Source organism: Eptesicus fuscus, chromosome 6 (assembly GCF_027574615.1).
Source record: "Eptesicus fuscus isolate TK198812 chromosome 6, DD_ASM_mEF_20220401, whole genome shotgun sequence".
NCBI lineage: Eukaryota > Metazoa > Chordata > Mammalia > Chiroptera > Vespertilionidae > Eptesicus > Eptesicus fuscus.
The window spans coordinates 3,039,629-3,056,415 of NC_072478.1; the positions used below are offsets into that span (position 1 = coordinate 3,039,629).

Consider the following 16,787-nt stretch of genomic DNA (forward strand, 5'->3'; position numbering starts at 1 on the left):
AGGGACAGGCAGGACGGCATCGCTGGCACAGAGCACTCAGGGCGCAGGGCCAGAGCACCTGCTGCTCGGGGACCCTGGCTAAGAGTGCCTCCCCTAATCCCGCCGCGTCAGCTCTCATGACAACACTCCCGAGGACTGAGCGCAGGGAGTTCTCCGGCGGCTTGACACCACCGCAGGGACTTCCGTGGGGCCCGCCACACAAGCTGCTCCCCCAACAGCACTCTGCACCTACATGCTGAACCCCGGTCTGCGAAGTGAAGGGTGCGGGAGTGACAGTGAGTGGCCCGCAAGACCTCGAGCTGAGCGGTGAACACTGAGGCACAGGCTTGGCTGCGCATGGATTTGTGTTTTGTTACGGAGAAGAGCTGATGGGCGCTCACCAAGCACAATGGCATCTCTGTACTTTCCTGAGGTGATGCCCTGAACCCCAAGACTGTCAAGAGTGCAGGACAGACAGCCAGGCCCTGTGGGCTGTTGCTTCATAATTCCCATCTTCACGCTCAGTGCTGACAATCTATTCCAAGAAATGCACTGTCGCTAGTATTGCTCTGTCTTATTACGGACTCTGTTCTTTCTCATGGAGAAAGCTCTTGCCCTGCAAAGGCAGCCAGGGGATGGGACCCAGAGCTGGAGGGACCAGCGGGGTCAGCTGAGGGGAACACACCCGGGCGGGCCCAGTCCCGACCCTGTGGCTCTGCCGTCGTCCTTCAAGAGCAGTGGACACCTCACCACCAGCTCCTAGCTCCCGTCTAGGGTGCTACCTGCAGCTCTCTCATCCCCAAACCTGGGATGCGAACACGGGAGCCCTAGAGCCAGGTGCTGATGCCCCACCACATTCTAACGCTCCCCGCAGAGCAAAGGCCCGGTTCCTTCACTTGACTCTGCAAACGCATTTCTTTTTGTTGAATATTCACATCCTGCCCTTGTCCAACGCTGGGGAATTCCCCGGCCTTTAGGTTACCAGGTTGTGACAAGTCATTGCAACACAACCTGACACGGATCACATGAACCGGAAGCCAGACCCCAGCGCGGAGGCAGACGGAAGGCCACTTACAGAAACAGCTCCTTCTGGTGCGGGTCTCCTAAGTTGAACTGGTTTTTTCTTATAAGTTCAAAAAACTCTCCTCGCCTCCTTGGAAAGAAAGAAAGAGTTGGTCACACATGAGGAGTCCCTAGGTCTTATCTTATCCCTTTGGTCTACAAAGAATCATGAACTCATTTTTTTGGGGGAAAATCTCCGATGGATTTTATCCATCTTAGAACCCAACATAAAAATCATCATTTAAAAATTGTGAATACCTCCCTTTTCCTCCTTCTAGAATCTCCTTTGGGTGAAGCATTGAACCTCACCTGTGCAGATCACAGATACTGGTAATCTCATTCCTAAACACAACTTCACGAAAGTGAGACGGGCTGGCCGGTGTGGCTCAGTGGTTGAGCATTGACCTATGAACCAGGAGGTCACGGTTCTATTCCCGATCAGGGCACATGCCTGGGTTGCAGGCTCCATCCCCAGTAGGGGGCATGCAGGAGGCAGCCGATCAATGATTCCCTCTCATCATTGATGTTTCTATCGCTCTCTCCCTCTCCCTTCCTCTCTGAAATTAAAAAAAAAAAAAAGTGTATAAAAAAAGTGAGACGATGTGAGTTAAAATGGGATTCTGAGAATGATTTAAGGAATTTTAAATGTATGGCGAAGAAGACCTATATGATTTCAGTTTAATTTCATGTAATGCATCTATATTATGAGGTAGGGTAAAAAAAAAAAAAAAAGGTCATAACAAAAGCTCTATGTCCGTGTAAAGCTGTGAACTGCTTCTGAAGAAAGAAAATGGAGAACACCGGGGAGGAGCCTCTATCGGAGGCCAGGGAGTCCCCTCGGTGCCCAGCACTGTTGGCATCTCAGGAAGCCATGATGCCAGAGACACCAGGAAAGCAGAGAGCTTATGGAACTGAATGGACGGCCTGTGACTGAGAACCAACAAGAAAATGCCGGTTCCAGAGAGACCTGTGGCCTGGGAAGGTGGGAGGCATTGTGGTTACAGGTGTTTTGCTAATTCTTAGTTATGTGGTCATCTTTACTCCGCCATCATGTTGAACCAGCTGAAATGTACTCAGTTCTCTATTGTCCTGGCTGAGTTTAAAGTGCTTCCCAATCAAGAAAGCGGAGACGCTAGCGACAGCTCCCTTTAGGTGTATGCGCTCCTGTGTTTGCTCTGTTTGTGCTTGCTTCTCATCAATGGCCTACGTGCAGGCGTGACTCCCGTGTGGGGGAGAGAGGCCGGGTTTCCAGGAAAATCACGTGAGTGGGACCATCTTCTCCCCTTACTGCCACACGCCGCCCAGACCGGGGTCCCGTGTGCAAACCATAGCCTGCCCATGCGGCGCACGCACATGTCACCCACGAATGCACGCTACGTCCTGAGTCAGTAACGTCCAAGTTCTACATTTCCTCTTCTAAGAACTGCACACAGTCCTATAATCTAGACGTGTCCCCATGTGGAACAAGGCAAACTCTTCCCACACCCACTCATCACAAGGCATTGGTGAGACTCACTTAATGTACAGGGCCAGGTCTGTGGCCAGAATCGCCTGCTTGATGATCTTCAACGCGGTCTTATACTCCTCGATGGAGAGGCCGCTGAGGATCTGGTTCCCCTTCACAAGAGAAGAAAACCATCGTCAGCACCCCACGAGAGCCCCCCATAAGGACTCAGCGGAAAATGCGGTCACAGATAAACCACGGGCCTGGGGTTCGGAGTCGTGCACACGGGCCACCTGTTTACTGAAAGTGGATGCCTGATGCCACGCTGCTCCTCCTCTCCCACGGCCTGGTCTCCTAGGAAACGCCGGCTTCCTGCTGGTGCACCCGCCTCCTGTGCCTGTCTGCCTGCCCATACCCGGGCCTCCGTCCAGCCTAAACGCTAACTCTCTAGCCGTGGGCAGCTAACTTACTGTACTGCAACTGCAAGTGAAGTCTGAAAACTCAAAGCCGCATTAATGAAGAATGGAATAGTGAAACTTCTAAACAACTGATGACTAACCAATTTTTTCTCTATGGTTTTTGTAATAAATCCAGTGACACATTGGCACACATTTATGTGATTTTAACTTAATATCGAGAGCAGCACGCATTCCTGGTGGGAAGCACGCACAGTGTGAAACCAAGAAGGACTCTTTAAAAGGGACTGATCCCCGGGTAAACACTCCAACGTTGTCACCGCATAACCATCGTGTACTACGTGCCTGGAATTCAAAGCAAATCGCTCATCCTGAATTGAGTAAAACGTGCCTCGGTTCCCAGAATAAACTCAACATCTGCACGGGAGGCAGGCGTGCTTTCTGAGTCCCAGGGCTGAGGGGAACCAGCGGCTCAGGACAGGGACCCGGAGCAGCAGATGCTTCTGAACACGGGGAACTTGGGGGTGCTGGGCCCGGACAGGACCTTCGCTTAGCGGAGAGCGGGAGGCTGAAATCAGCATATATCTAACTGACGAATCTGGGATTACAATAATAAACATTACTTTTAAATAGCAAATCATTTTAGATTCTGGGCTGAACAGAAAACTGTTCAGAAAATACCTTCTGATATTTTCATTTAGTGTAAGGTCAAACCATTTACAGGGGAAAGGCGTTGTCTAAACGGAAATGTCTCCGATGCTATATGTATATCCCCCTTCCCCAGGCAAAGGCTGTAAACCCCTGTGTGGGGGGGCTTCCAAGGACGGAGTGTGTGTAGGGGTCTGCCTCGAGGTGGGGAGCCTGCTGTAGGAGGATGTCCCAAGCACCGGCTGCTCACGGCAGCTATAACTCACACTTCTCATTATAATGTCATGAGTGCACACAACAGATCATGCGAGTAACGGAGGAACCAGAATGAGAAAATAAAAAGAATATATTAACTCGGCAAAAACAACCATTGCTAACACGTCAGTGAACGTGTTCTCAAGCTTACTTCCCTCCACAGAAATTCGTCTAGCATAGCATGTCACATGCCTTCTCACACTGATAAACACCCATCTCCACCAGGCTGTTGAGCAGCTCATCCCTTAACAATTTGTTTGTGGTCAGAAATTTCAGTAAAAAGAGGAAAAGGTTCTTGAACGCTGTATCACCCACTTAATTTTACCAAAAAAAGCAGAATTAACAGAGAGCCAGAAAACGCCAGCTTTGCTTGCCTCTAGTTTGGAACAATGTGGAATAATGAAGTGAGGCGAGTAAGCAGACCCCTTGTCGGGCAGCTGACAGCTTAGGGTGCACAAGGGCGAGGCTGTGGGCACCTCGGCCTTCCTTACCCAAAAAAGAACGATGCACACCCGAGAATTATGATCCTGGGCATGAACCCAAACACCCCCGCGTTTACACTGCCTCGGGCAGCCGCGCGCCGGGCCTCACCGGGCTGTTGAGGACCATCAGGCACTGGTCGAAGTGGTGGTGCTCCAGGGTGGAGTGGCAGTACAGCTGGGCCAGCGGGTGCTCGCTCCTGCGGGGGAGTCGCAGAGAGAGGGCTTAGAGAGGATGGTCCTGGGCCACACAGGCGGTCTGTCCCTCTCTTCTTTTTTTTTTTTTTTTTTTTTTTTTATTTTTTTTTTAAATTTCTTTATTGATTAAGGTGTCACATATTTGTCCTCATCCCCCCATTCCCATCCCACCCCTCTCCCCACGCATGCCCCGATCCCCTGTTGAACTTAACCGTTGGATAGGCTTATATGCATGCATACAGGTCCTTTGGTTGAACTCTCCCCCTCCCCCCACCCTCCCCCTACCCTCCCGTATCCTCCCACTGAGGCCCGATAGTCCGATCGATGCCTCCTTGCTTCTGGTTCTGTTCTTGTTCCTCAGTCTATGTTGTTCATCATTTCCTCTAGATGAACGAGATCAAATGTCACTAGATATATACTAATAAGAACTGAATGTGAGACGAGCAATAATATTTATGCTGACAGGCAAATGAATCAATCTGTAGCGAGCTTCCCCCTGGACCAACAGTTCTTTTGAGACCCAATTTCGATGTCCAGTAGTTCCTTATGTGTACATGTCAGCACTGACCCCTCAGCTCTGGATGGTGGACAAATGGTGGTAATGGAGGTCTGACTCCCTCTGGTTTGGTCTCGGCCGATCCCAGGGGCACGGCGTCACCTGGACTAAGGGGCACGTGGCCTCACCCATATCCAAGGGGCGCGTGGTCTCACCCGGGCCTGGGACCCAGCCTCACCCGGATGGATCCAGGGGCGCACGGCCTCACCCGGACCCAGGATCTGGCTTCACCCGTACCCAAGGACACTTGGCCTCTCCCAGACCCAGGGGCACGTGGCCTCACCCGGGCTTAGTTGCACAAGGCCTCACCTGGATCCAGGGACACATGGTCTCTCCCGGACCCAGGGACGCTTGGCCTCTTCCAGACCCAGGGCCACTTGGGCTCACCCGGGCCTAGGTGCACGAGGCCTCACTTGGATCCAGGGACACATGGTCACACCCAGACCCAGGAACGTTTGGCCACTCCCAGACCCAGGGCCACTTGGGCTCACCCGGGCCTAGGTGCACGAGGCCTCATCCGGATCCAGGGACACATGGTCTCACCCGGACCCAGGGACGCTTGGCCTCTCCCAGACCCAGGGCCTCTTGGGCTCACCCGGGCCTAGGTGCACGAGGCCTCACCCGGATCCAGGGACACATGGTCTCACCCGGACCCAGGGACGCTTGGCCTCTCCCAGACCCAGGGCCACTTGGGCTCACCCGGGCCTAGGTGCACGAGGCCTCACCCGGATCCAGGGACACATGGTCTCACCCGGACCCAGGGACGCTTGGCCTCTCCCAGACCCAGGGCCACTTGGGCTCACCCGGGCCTAGGTGCACGAGGCCTCACCCGGATCCAGGGACACATGGTCTCACCCGGACCCAGGGACGCTTGGCCTCTCCCAGACCCAGGGCCACTTGGGCTCACCCGGGCCTAGGTGCACGAGGCCTCACCCGGATCCAGGGACACATGGTCTCACCCGGACCCAGGGACGCTTGGCCTCTCCCAGACCCAGGGCCACTTGGGCTCACCCGGGCCTAGGTGCACGAGGCCTCACCCGGATCCAGGGACGCATGGTCTCACCCGGACCCAGGGACGCTTGGCCTCTCCCAGACCCAGGGCCTCTTGGGCTCACCCGGGCCTAGGCGCACGAGGCCTCATCCGGATCCAGGGACGCATGGTCTCACCCGGACCCAGGGACGCTTGGCCTCTCCCAGACCCAGGGCCACTTGGGCTCACCCGGGCCTAGGTGCACGAGGCCTCATCCGGATCCAGGGATACATGGTCTCACCCGGACCCAGGGACGCTTGGCCTCTCCCAGACCCAGGGCCTCTTGGGCTCACCCGGGCCTAGGTGCACGAGGCCTCATCCGGATCCAGGGACGCATGGTCTCACCCGGACCCAGGGACGCTTGGCCTCTCCCAGACCCAGGGCCACTTGGGCTCACCCGGGCCTAGGTGCACGAGGCCTCACCCGGATCCTGGGACACATGGTCTCACCCGGACCCAGGGACGCTTGGCCTCTCCCAGACCCAGGGCCACTTGGGCTCACCCGGGCCTAGGTGCACGAGGCCTCACCCGGATCCAGGGACACTTGGTCTCACCCGGACCCAGGGACGCTTGGCCTCTCCCAGACCCAGGGCCACTTGGGCTCACCCGGGCCTAGGTGCACGAGGCCTCACCCGGATCCAGGGACACATGGTCTCACCCGGACCCAGGGACGCTTGGCCTCTCCCCGACCCAGGGCCACTTGGGCTCACCCGGGTCTAGGTGCACGAGGCCTCACCCGGATCCAGGGACACATGGTCTCACCCGGACCCAGGGACGCTTGGCCTCTCCCAGACCCAGGGCCACTTGGGCTCACCCGGGCCTAGGTGCACTAGGCCTCATCCGGATCCAGGGACGCATGGTCTCACCCGGACCCAGGGACGCTTGGCCTCTCCCAGACCCAGGGCCACTTGGGCTCACCCGGGCCTAGGTGCACGAGGCCTCATCCGGATCCAGGGACACATGGTCTCACCCGTACCCAGGGACGCTTGGCCTCTCCCAGACCCAGGGCCACTTGGGCTCACCCGGGCCTAGGTGCACAAGGCATCACCCGGATCCAGGGACACATGGTCTCACCCGGACCCAGGGACGCTTGGCCTCTCCCCGACCCAGGGCCACTTGGGCTCACCCGGGTCTAGGTGCACGAGGCCTCATCCGGATCCAGGGACACATGGTCTCACCCGGACCCAGGGACGCTTGGCCTCTCCCAGACCCAGGGCCACTTGGGCTCACCCGGGCCTAGGTGCACGAGGCCTCACCCGGATCCAGGGACACATGGTCTCACCCGTACCCAGGGACGCTTGGCCTCTCCCAGACCCAGGGCCACTTGGGCTCACCCGGGCCTAGGTGCACAAGGCATCACCCGGATCCAGGGACACATGGTCTCACCCGGACCCAGGGACGCTTGGCCTCTCCCAGACCCAGGGCCACTTGGGCTCACCCGGGCCTATGTGCACGCAGCCTCACCCGGATCCAGGGACACATGGTCTCGCCTGGACCCAGGGGTGTGTGGGCTCTCCCAGACCCAGGGGCGCTTGGCCTCGCCCCGGCACGGGATCCAGCGTCATCCGGGTCCAGGGGCACTTGGCCTCACCCGGACCCGGAGTCCGGCCTCACCTGGACCCAGGGGCATGTGGCCTCACCTAGACCCAGGGACGTGAGGCCTCACTTATACCCAGAGGCGTGTGACCACACCCAAGTCCAGAGGCGCGCAACCCCGCCCGCACCCGGGTCTCAGCGGGGCCCCGTCTTCCCGATCCCAATTCCTGCCGGTCAATCCCCCCTCAGCAATTCCCCTGGCCATCCTTCCAGAGCTCCAGTATGGCTGCTGCAGAACTCGTCGGGCGGCGGCTCGGCGAAGCTCCGGTGCACCCGGTGCATGGCGGTGGGCCAGTCTGGCGTCGCTGCGTCGGCCCTTGGGTCTGCATCGGTGGCCGGTCGCCGAGCATGCGCACCTGGCCGCTTCCGGGGCGTTGAGATTCTTGACGGACTCAGAGGTCAGCAAGCGCGGAGTCTCCCACCCCATGTCTCATAGGGGCTCGTCTGTCCGTGCTTGGCTGCCAGTGGAGCCGTCCCCTCAGCCGGAGACCGCCGGGGGAACTGCGCCGAGCACGTTCCAGGCCGCTGTTGTATCCCCTGAGCCATAGTTCTTTTGTGTCGCCTGAGCTGTAGTTCTTAAAGTGTGGTCTTTGGGTCGCCGGCATCAGCATCATCCCACATACCCCTCTTTTATTCTAGTTGTAGAGCATCTACTCAGCCAGCCCTATGGTGGTCTTGGATGGTGTCTGCTCTGCTCTCTTGTCGTAGTCTCAAAGTTGTTGTGGTAGGCAACAATCAGGCTTCCGCCCTATGCCTCCATCTTGGTCCTCCTTTGTATAGTTAAGTCTTGATTGTTGTTGGTGTCATTGGGGGGGCTCTCTTTGTCTATAAAGGAAGAGTTGCTGTGCAGGAGACACGTTTATGGGCCGGGTCTTGGTGCAGCAAAGCTTTGGCGCTCACTGAATATTCCCGTTGAATGTGTCCCTTATGCACGTGGTTGAAATCTGGTGTCATCTCCCACAGACCACTAGATGCCCTCGTTTCTGGGTCTCCAATGGGGTGTAGATCAGCTACTGCCTTAGGCACTCAGCAAGGATTACAGCAAAAACTGTAGTTTCTTCCTCCTGTCTGAGTGGCCCTGGAGCAGTCCGACTAGAACAGCAGTTCATCTGGTCCGCTGCCAGAGGGCAGGCCACCCACATGCATAAGCCGTTGCTTGGGGCGCAGGTGTGCCTGCAAGACTTGCGGGGCAGGTCTTCAAAACATGCGGGGCGGGTCCCAGGGCGGGGCGGGGTCTCAGGGCGCCAACAGGCCATGGTGCGGCGAGCCTCGATGGCTGTGAGTCTGGTCCTTCTGCCTTCCATGTATCTAAGTCCCCTCGTTCCGCACTCCAGCGCAGCAAACACTGATTGCTGGGCGCACCTCTGCAAGAGTCCCGCCTCTCCCCGCAGGCATCTGGGTCTCCCGGGGTTCACCAGAAGATGGGTTTCAGGGTGATGGAGAGCTAATCTCCCTTAGGTTTGGAACAAAAGCCCCTTTCCCCCGCCACCAGCCAGACCCACGCACCTCCACACCTCATCCCCTCCGATTTCGCTGGGTGCGAGGCAACAGAACAGCCTTTAACCTCCGCCGCCATCTTTTTCAAACTTCTCAATTTGTACTTCTTAATCCCTTCATTTCAGTCAACTCTACTGAAGTCTAGCGCCGCCGGGAGGTGCAGGGAAAGGGCGCCCGGGCCTCCGTCCGGTGCGCGGTGCGCGCGTCCCGCGGAACCAGGCGCGCGAGGGCTGCGCGGCTGGGACGGGCGCTGGGCGGCCGCCGAGCTCCAGGCACCGCCATCACCGTGTTCCGGACGTCGCCGCCGCGGCGTCCCCCCAATTTATACTTTTAAATCCCTTGAATTCAGTCAACTCTGCTGAAGTCTAGCGCCGCCGGGAGGTGCACGGAAAGGGCGCCCGGGCCTCCGTCCGGTGCGCGGTGCGCGCGTCCCGCGGAACCAGGCGCGCGAGGGCTGCTTGGCGGGGACGGGTGCTGGGCGGCCGCCGAGCTCCTGGCACCGCCATCACCGTGTTCCGGACGTCGACGCCGCGGCGTCCCCCCAATTTATACTTTTTAATCCCTTGAATTCAGTCAACTCTACTGAAGTCTAGCGCCGCCGGGAGGTGCACGGAGAGGGCGCCCGGGCCTCCGTCCGGTGTGTGGGGCGCGCGGCCCGCGGGACCAGGCGCGCGGGGGCTGCACGGCGGGGACGGGTGCTGGGAGGCCGCCGGGCTCCGGGCGCCGCCGCTGCGGCGGCGTCCCCAGCGTCCCGGGCCGAGCGGCCTGCGGGGGCGGCGGAGTTGCGAAAGTGAGTGAGTTTCCCAGGGTTTCGCCCGGAATGGGGTTCAGTTCAATCGGAGCCGGTGCTCAGCGCACTCCGGAGCCTTTATCTCCTTCCTGCCAGTGAACTCCGGCCAGGTCATCAGCCGCCCCCTCCTCTCCGGTTCCATCCTCCCCGCAGGCGCGTGTGCTCGTGTCTCCGCCCGTTTCTCCATACCTCAGGCTTTTACGGCTTCCCCGACTGTCCCCGTGGCCTTCTCCTTCCCCCCAGCTGTGGGCATTTCAGTCCGCCAGCTCTCCTGTGCTTCTGGACGATGTCCGTTCTGACCTCTAGTTGTATTTTTGAAATTGTTGTGCCCGGCTGCAGGTTAGGTGTTTAACCTATGTCGCCATCTTGGTTTCCTCTGTCCCTCTCTTCTTATTGGCTACCTAAAACAGAGGCTAAAATCCATCAAACCAACCACTCTCCTTTGGCTGGGAAAAGAGGGAGGTCATCTCTGGGAAGTAAGTGTAAAGAGTCAGACTGCTCTCAAAGGCTGGTTCAAACTGTGAACCATCCCATCGACTTTCGTACTGAGGACAAAGTACTAATTTCTCTAGACACGAAGAGAAGATCCCGGAATCTCGTACCAATAATCGTTTTCAATGTCAAGACTCTAATTCGTTTAGAATCTGAAACAAACGTCGTCCACGCGGCCTTTCCTGAGAAAGAAGGCTGAAGGCCAGGCCCCCCTCATGCCTCAGGAAAGGGGAGAACTGTCTGAGGGGACCCGGTGAGGGTGCCAGATGGAAGGCAAGGGGGGAGTCCATTCCCCACGGGGACCAGCAGGCCAGGGAGCTCGCTAGACTGAACTCGGGAGGACGGGAGAGGCGTCTGGCTGAGGGAGGGGGGAGGGGTCCTGTACTCAGTTCATCACATGTGACAGATGGTCACGAATCAAGTTGCAAAGCGTGACCAGCACAGTGCTCAGATTTCTCATGACCGTTCCATGTGAGCCGAGAGCACAGTGTCCGCTCCTCTTCTTCACAAGGAAAAGCCCGGGTTCGTGCACGTCTCTGTACCTCAAGGGGCGGCTCAGGAGTTTATGAATAAAGCACCACAGGGTCAGAGAACACACAATCCTATTTCCTTATCGTCCATATGAATCACCCTGTTTCTTTGCAGCTAATTCATGGAAGAGAGAGAAGCGCCTGAAGACGTAAGAACTGTGACACAGGAAACAAGTGAGCAGAGTGAGAGGCACAGGGAAAGCAAGCACAGTCGAGTGAAAATCACGCTTCCTATTGCTTCATCTACCCTCCAGAGGGCTGCCCAAACAGGCCATGGGGGCCTGCTCCCAGTTAGCTCCTGCTGCTGCCTGCTTTGCCCCTCCCATCCTTAGTTAGTGGTCCTGTGGGTGGATGCTGCACCCATCGTTGGGCAACGGACGGAGTCAAATGGGCAGACGTGTGGGTTTGTGTGGCCTCTGACCCCGGTTCTTTGGCCTCCTGGAGTTCAGAGATTGTCTCTTTTCACACACTCTCTTCTGAGTGCCACAGCCTCCAGGTGTCCCTGGTACAGGCCTTGGCTACCCACCACCCCTCCACATGGGATGAGGCAGGGTCCTCACCTCCTTGCTACCCTTGAAGGGTCCCCATGAAACAGCTAAACCCTGCAGAGCACGTGTTCATGCCGGGAGCTGTGAAACACCCACGTCAGTGATGCCCTTTGATCCTGACCCCATCACACAGAGAAGGAAGTATGAGGAGGCGGGTAATGGCTGCCACAGGGTCATGTGGTCAGAGGAGGAGCAGGGTTCCGACCTGCAATCGGGCATCTGACTCTAGAGGAACCCTAAGAATCATCACTATCCTAGCCACTGAGTGTTGGTGTGAGGACCAATCCAACTCCTATCTATAGAGAGGTCAGGAGAGTCCCAAGTGCACATAATGAGGGGTACAATGATGTTGGCTTCCACTCTTATTACATGGTTGGCCACAGGCAGGAGGACCTACTGAACTACTGATGTGAGGACCTACTGAACTACTGACAGGAGGACTGACTGAGCTACTGACACGAGAACCTGCTGAACTACTGACAGGAGGACTGACTGAGCTACTGACGCGAGAACCTGCTGAACTACTGACAGGAGGACCTACTGAACTACTGATGCGAGAACCTACTGAACTACTGACAGGAGGACTGACTGAGCTACTGACGCGAGAACCTACTGAACTACTGACACGGGAACCTACTGAACTACTGACAGGAGGACTGACTGAGTTACTGACAGGAGGACCTACTGAACTACTGACAGGAGGACCGACTGAGCTACTGATGCAAGGACTTACTGAACTACTGACGCGAGAACCTACTGAACTACTGACAGGAGGACCAACTGAACTACTGACAGGAGGACTGACTGAGTTACTGACACGAGGACCTACTGAACTACTGACAGGAGGACCAACTGAACTACTGACAGGAGGACTGACTGAGCTACTGACGCGAGAACCTACTGAACTACTGACACGGGAACCTACTGAACTACTGACAGGAGGACTGACTGAGTTACTGACACGAGGACCTACTGAACTACTGACAGGAGGACCGACTGAGCTACTGATGCAAGGACTTACTGAACTACTGACGCGAGAACCTGCTGAACTACTGATGTGAGAACCTACTGAATTACTGACAGGAGGACCTACTGAACTACTGACACGAGAACCTACTGAACTACTGACAGGAGGACTGACTGAGCTACTGATGCGAGAACCTGCTGAACTACTGATGTGAGGACCTACTGAACTACTGATGCGAGAACCTACTGAACTACTGACAGGAGGACCTACTGAACTACTGATGCAAGGACTTACTGAACTACTGACGCAAGAACCTGCTGAACTACTGACGTGAGGACCTACTGAACTACTGACAGGAGGACTGACTGAGCTACTGATGCGAGAACCTGCTGAACTACTGACAGGAGGACTGACTGAGCTACTGACAGGAGGACCAACTGAACTACTGACAGGAGGACTGACTGAGCTACTGACAGGGCACCAACTAAACTACTGACGTGAGGACCTACTGAACTACTGACACGGGAACCTACTGAACTACTGACAGGAGGACCAACTGAACTACTGATGCAAGGACTTACTGAACTACTGACAGGAGGACTGACTGAGCTACTGATGCGAGAACCTACTGAACTACTGACAGGAGGACTGACTGAGTTACTGACACGAGGACCTACTGAACTACTGACAGGAGGACTGACTGAGTTACTGACACGAGGACCTACTGAACTACTGACAGGAGGACCTACTGAACTACTGACGTGAGGACTTACTGAACTACTGGCGGGAGGACTCACGGAACTAGGAAAAGAGGACTGACGGAACTGCTGCTAGCGCTGTGTGAACTTGCACGTTACTCATGTTCAGCTCTGCTGCCTCTCGAGCCTGCAGGGATGATCTCCTCCTCCTCTAGGAAGCCCCTGCCCACGCTGAGCTTCACATGGTGATTCCTGTGCTGTCTTGGCTGCCCTTTGACTCTCAGAGCCTGCTGACCCTGTGACCCGCATGCCAGCCTGCGACTCCCACTCATTCCTGTCCCTGTGTCACACACAGAGCAGACAAGGCCTGTGGGAAAATATAGTTTGGCATTTTATCCTGATTTCACTGAATTGTTAATCTTGAAAAAAATTAATTTAATCAATTTACCTCTTCTTAAACCACCCTACTTATAATTTTCTTCTCTTTGCCAAGCTCCTCTACCTTCTCTTTTCCATGGCTAACTCCAGAGCACACATACCTGCACACACACCTACACACACCTGCACACACACCTGCCCACATACGTGCACACACCTGTACACACACACACCTGCACACACACACCACACATACCTACACACACCTGCACACACACATGCATATACACCTGCCCACAAACCTGTATACACACCCACACACACACCTGAACACATATCTGCACACACAACTGCACATGCACACACACACCTGAACACACACATGCACACACACCTGCATGTACACCTGCCCACTCCCCAGTTTTCATTTTCATCAACGGCACCATCTTTGTTCCAATTTCTTGGACCAGGAATCATGATTTCCCCTTCTTTCATGCATAGAACTAGCTGTTCACCAGGGCATTAAGATGTCTCTCCTCCAGTCTCTCCCCCGTGTAGCCAGGATGTGATTTTCACCATGCACCGGGCTGGCTAGCTGAACTCTGAGGCTCCACTTCCTACCATTTTCCTTGTACCTTCAGGCTCTTCCTCCTGAGCTATGCCCTCGCTTCCCCGCCGTCCCACCTGAAGGCCCCGCAGATGTTTAGAGCTCTCCCTCCCACAGCATGTGCCTCCTAGCGGCTCATCTCTCAGTTCACCCCTGGTCAGCTGTCCCCGGGCAATGCCCACCTCCTGGGTGTCTGGAACGTTTCATCTATTTTCCTCTCATCCTCCCCACTTCTCCAGATCCGGTGGAAATCTCACCTCCTCCATCACGGCAGGGAGAAGCTCGGGCGCTGACCTCTCCTGTGCTGAGTGGTGCAGCCAGGTCATCAAGCGGCCCAGGACTTACCAGCGACCTCCTCACATTGATCCCCACCGTGTCTGAGACGATGGAAACCCGGACACATTTCATAGCTCTCTCTCTGCAGCTAACGCCAGGTCCCCTCATTGGTCCTCAACCACCTGCCTAAAACGTAGGCTGATTTCACTGCGCTACTTTATAAAGCACCAAAGCCGAATCTAACCAAACCAATGACTGACGTCTTACGCTGGCTGCCTGCCTAAGGTTCTCTACGGACCACGTGTCACCACCAGCTGTCTCCAGCCCCCTGGTGCCCACCGCTGCTCGTTTTTAAACAATTTAGGATCTACGGAAAATCCATCTTTCCTTCCCCCCACTGTGTTGGAGACAGCACAGGAGCGAACTCCCCCACCCCTAAGGTCTCCCTGCGAACCAGGTCCTCCTAGGCCCGTCTTCCCCACCCAGGAAGGACTCAAAGAATCTAAGATTGAATCAAAGCAAGCCTCCGCTGAAAGGGAAAAGAAGACATTTGGGGGGCAGCTATCTGAATCTGTGCCAGTACCCTGCATTCTGACACACCCTCTGGCTAGCTGATAATTAATTCCATTCTTCTCTGTGAGGCGTGTCCTGCCTTGCAGAACCTGTTTCCCAGAATGCTCCCCTTTTACCGAGGCCATAAACCATGAACCACATACAACCGCCGGAGAGGGTGGCAGGGCTGGTGCCAGACAGGCCAGGCCTCTGAGTGCAATCTCACTTCCCCCATCCCAGCTCACGGGGGCTGCAAAGCCCGCGAAAAGTCCAGAAGCCTGGTCCATATTTGGGGGACAAAGAAGCTAAGGGGATAAAGGGAAAGCCGCGTCCACAGTCACCCGCAGGCTTTGGAAATGGGCTCCCCTGAGTCACCGCACTAGTACATCTGCAAACGGAGGGTTTTTCCTGAACCTTCCGAGTGCCCGTTGTGTGTTTTCCGGTCGCCTGGTAGATTCTGCAATGCCGCTCCCAACTGATTTCCGGAAAAGACGATGAAGAGCAAACGGCAGAGGTCCTGTTTCCTACCGTGCTGCCCGTGAGGGCACGGCTCTTTCTGAGTGTTCCTTTCCTTTCCGCGCCTCCTGTCATGGTTCGGGGTTTCTTTCCATCTGAGGAGGGGGGCAGCCGACCTTTCAGAAGCTAGTCCTTCGTGTGGGAATGTTCACGCTCTTCTCGTCCTCCCGAGCGGCGTCGCCCCCCCACCAGGGACAGAAGAAAGGAACGTCCGGGAGGAGTCAGGGTGGCCCTGCTCACGGCACGGGGACGAGGAAATGCAGGAACCTCCGGCTCCTCCAGGCTCTCACCGAGCTGTGCCGTGGGGGGGAGGAGGGGGCGTCTGCATGGTGAGTGTGAAAGCAGAGGCTGCAACCCACGCCTTCCCCAGGGCCTTTTTTTAGAAAGAAGATGACGTTTCTCAGACGTTTTCCCGGGTAACCATTTTTAAGTAAACCAAAGAAAAATAGCGTGTTCCTCCCTCTCCACAGGGCAGCGCGGCGTCTGACCCGAACACGAACAGCACGTGCCGCCCGGAGACCTTCCGGCCGCGCTCGGGCGACGTCTCTTGGTGGCCTTGTCCCCTTTGGCCATGACGGGCCAGCACCGCAGCTGCTCGGCGAAGCTCCAACGTTAGACTTTAGAGAGGGAACAGCCAGCTCGGCCCCTCGGGCGGAGCCTGCTCTCTCCTCCCGTGGACGGTCAGCAGAGGGCGGCTGCTACGGCACCGCGATCCTTTCTACGTGAACTTGTCTGTTTATTCAGATAAAGGGATGTGCTTAGAGAGCTCCCCGAAACTCCCTCCAGAGAGCAGACATCTGGAATTTCCTGAGGAGAGCTATCTACCGGTTCGTGGGGTCACTCGCATACTTAAAAATGCCCAGTGCTAAGAGGTTTCCCCACTAAAACGTAGGCTTTTAGACGAAGTTGCTGCAAGAAAATGAAAATGTCCCGGTGGCTCAAAAGCCTGATGAGAAGTGGGGCTGCTTGCACGTCTCACTTGTTATTGAAATGCCCCGTCAGCGAGGGCCGTGGGGGACCCGGAGCCCTGGTCTGTGGGGTTAGCATCTCAGTCTCGAAATCGGCCGAAGAGCAGCTGGCGATGAGCACGCGGGCACCAGCACGGACCAGGCGTCCCCCGTGGTGGTGACGTGTTAGCTCCCGAACCCGCGCCAACCGCATGAGGTGGGAATGCGATCACTCCATGCACAAGTCAGGAAACCGGGGTGCTGAGAGGCGAGCGCCCTTGCCCACAGTCACGTGGGGACTGTGTGAGAGGAAGGATTTGAATCCAA

At 56.4% G+C, this 16,787-nt stretch overlaps 1 protein-coding gene across 1 annotated transcript in view; it reads right to left on the reverse strand.

Annotated features, from left to right (window-relative positions):
* PDE5A (phosphodiesterase 5A) overlaps positions 1 to 16,787 on the reverse strand; it is a 112,879-nt gene that overhangs the window by 14,082 nt on the left and 82,010 nt on the right. Inside the window, exons 15-17 of the mRNA XM_054717082.1 lie at positions 4,396 to 4,483; positions 2,558 to 2,658; positions 1,055 to 1,132 (exon numbers count right to left, since the gene is read on the reverse strand). Coding sequence (XP_054573057.1) covers positions 1,055 to 1,132; positions 2,558 to 2,658; positions 4,396 to 4,483 — 267 coding nt within the window. The remainder of the gene's footprint in view (positions 1 to 1,054; positions 1,133 to 2,557; positions 2,659 to 4,395; positions 4,484 to 16,787) is intronic.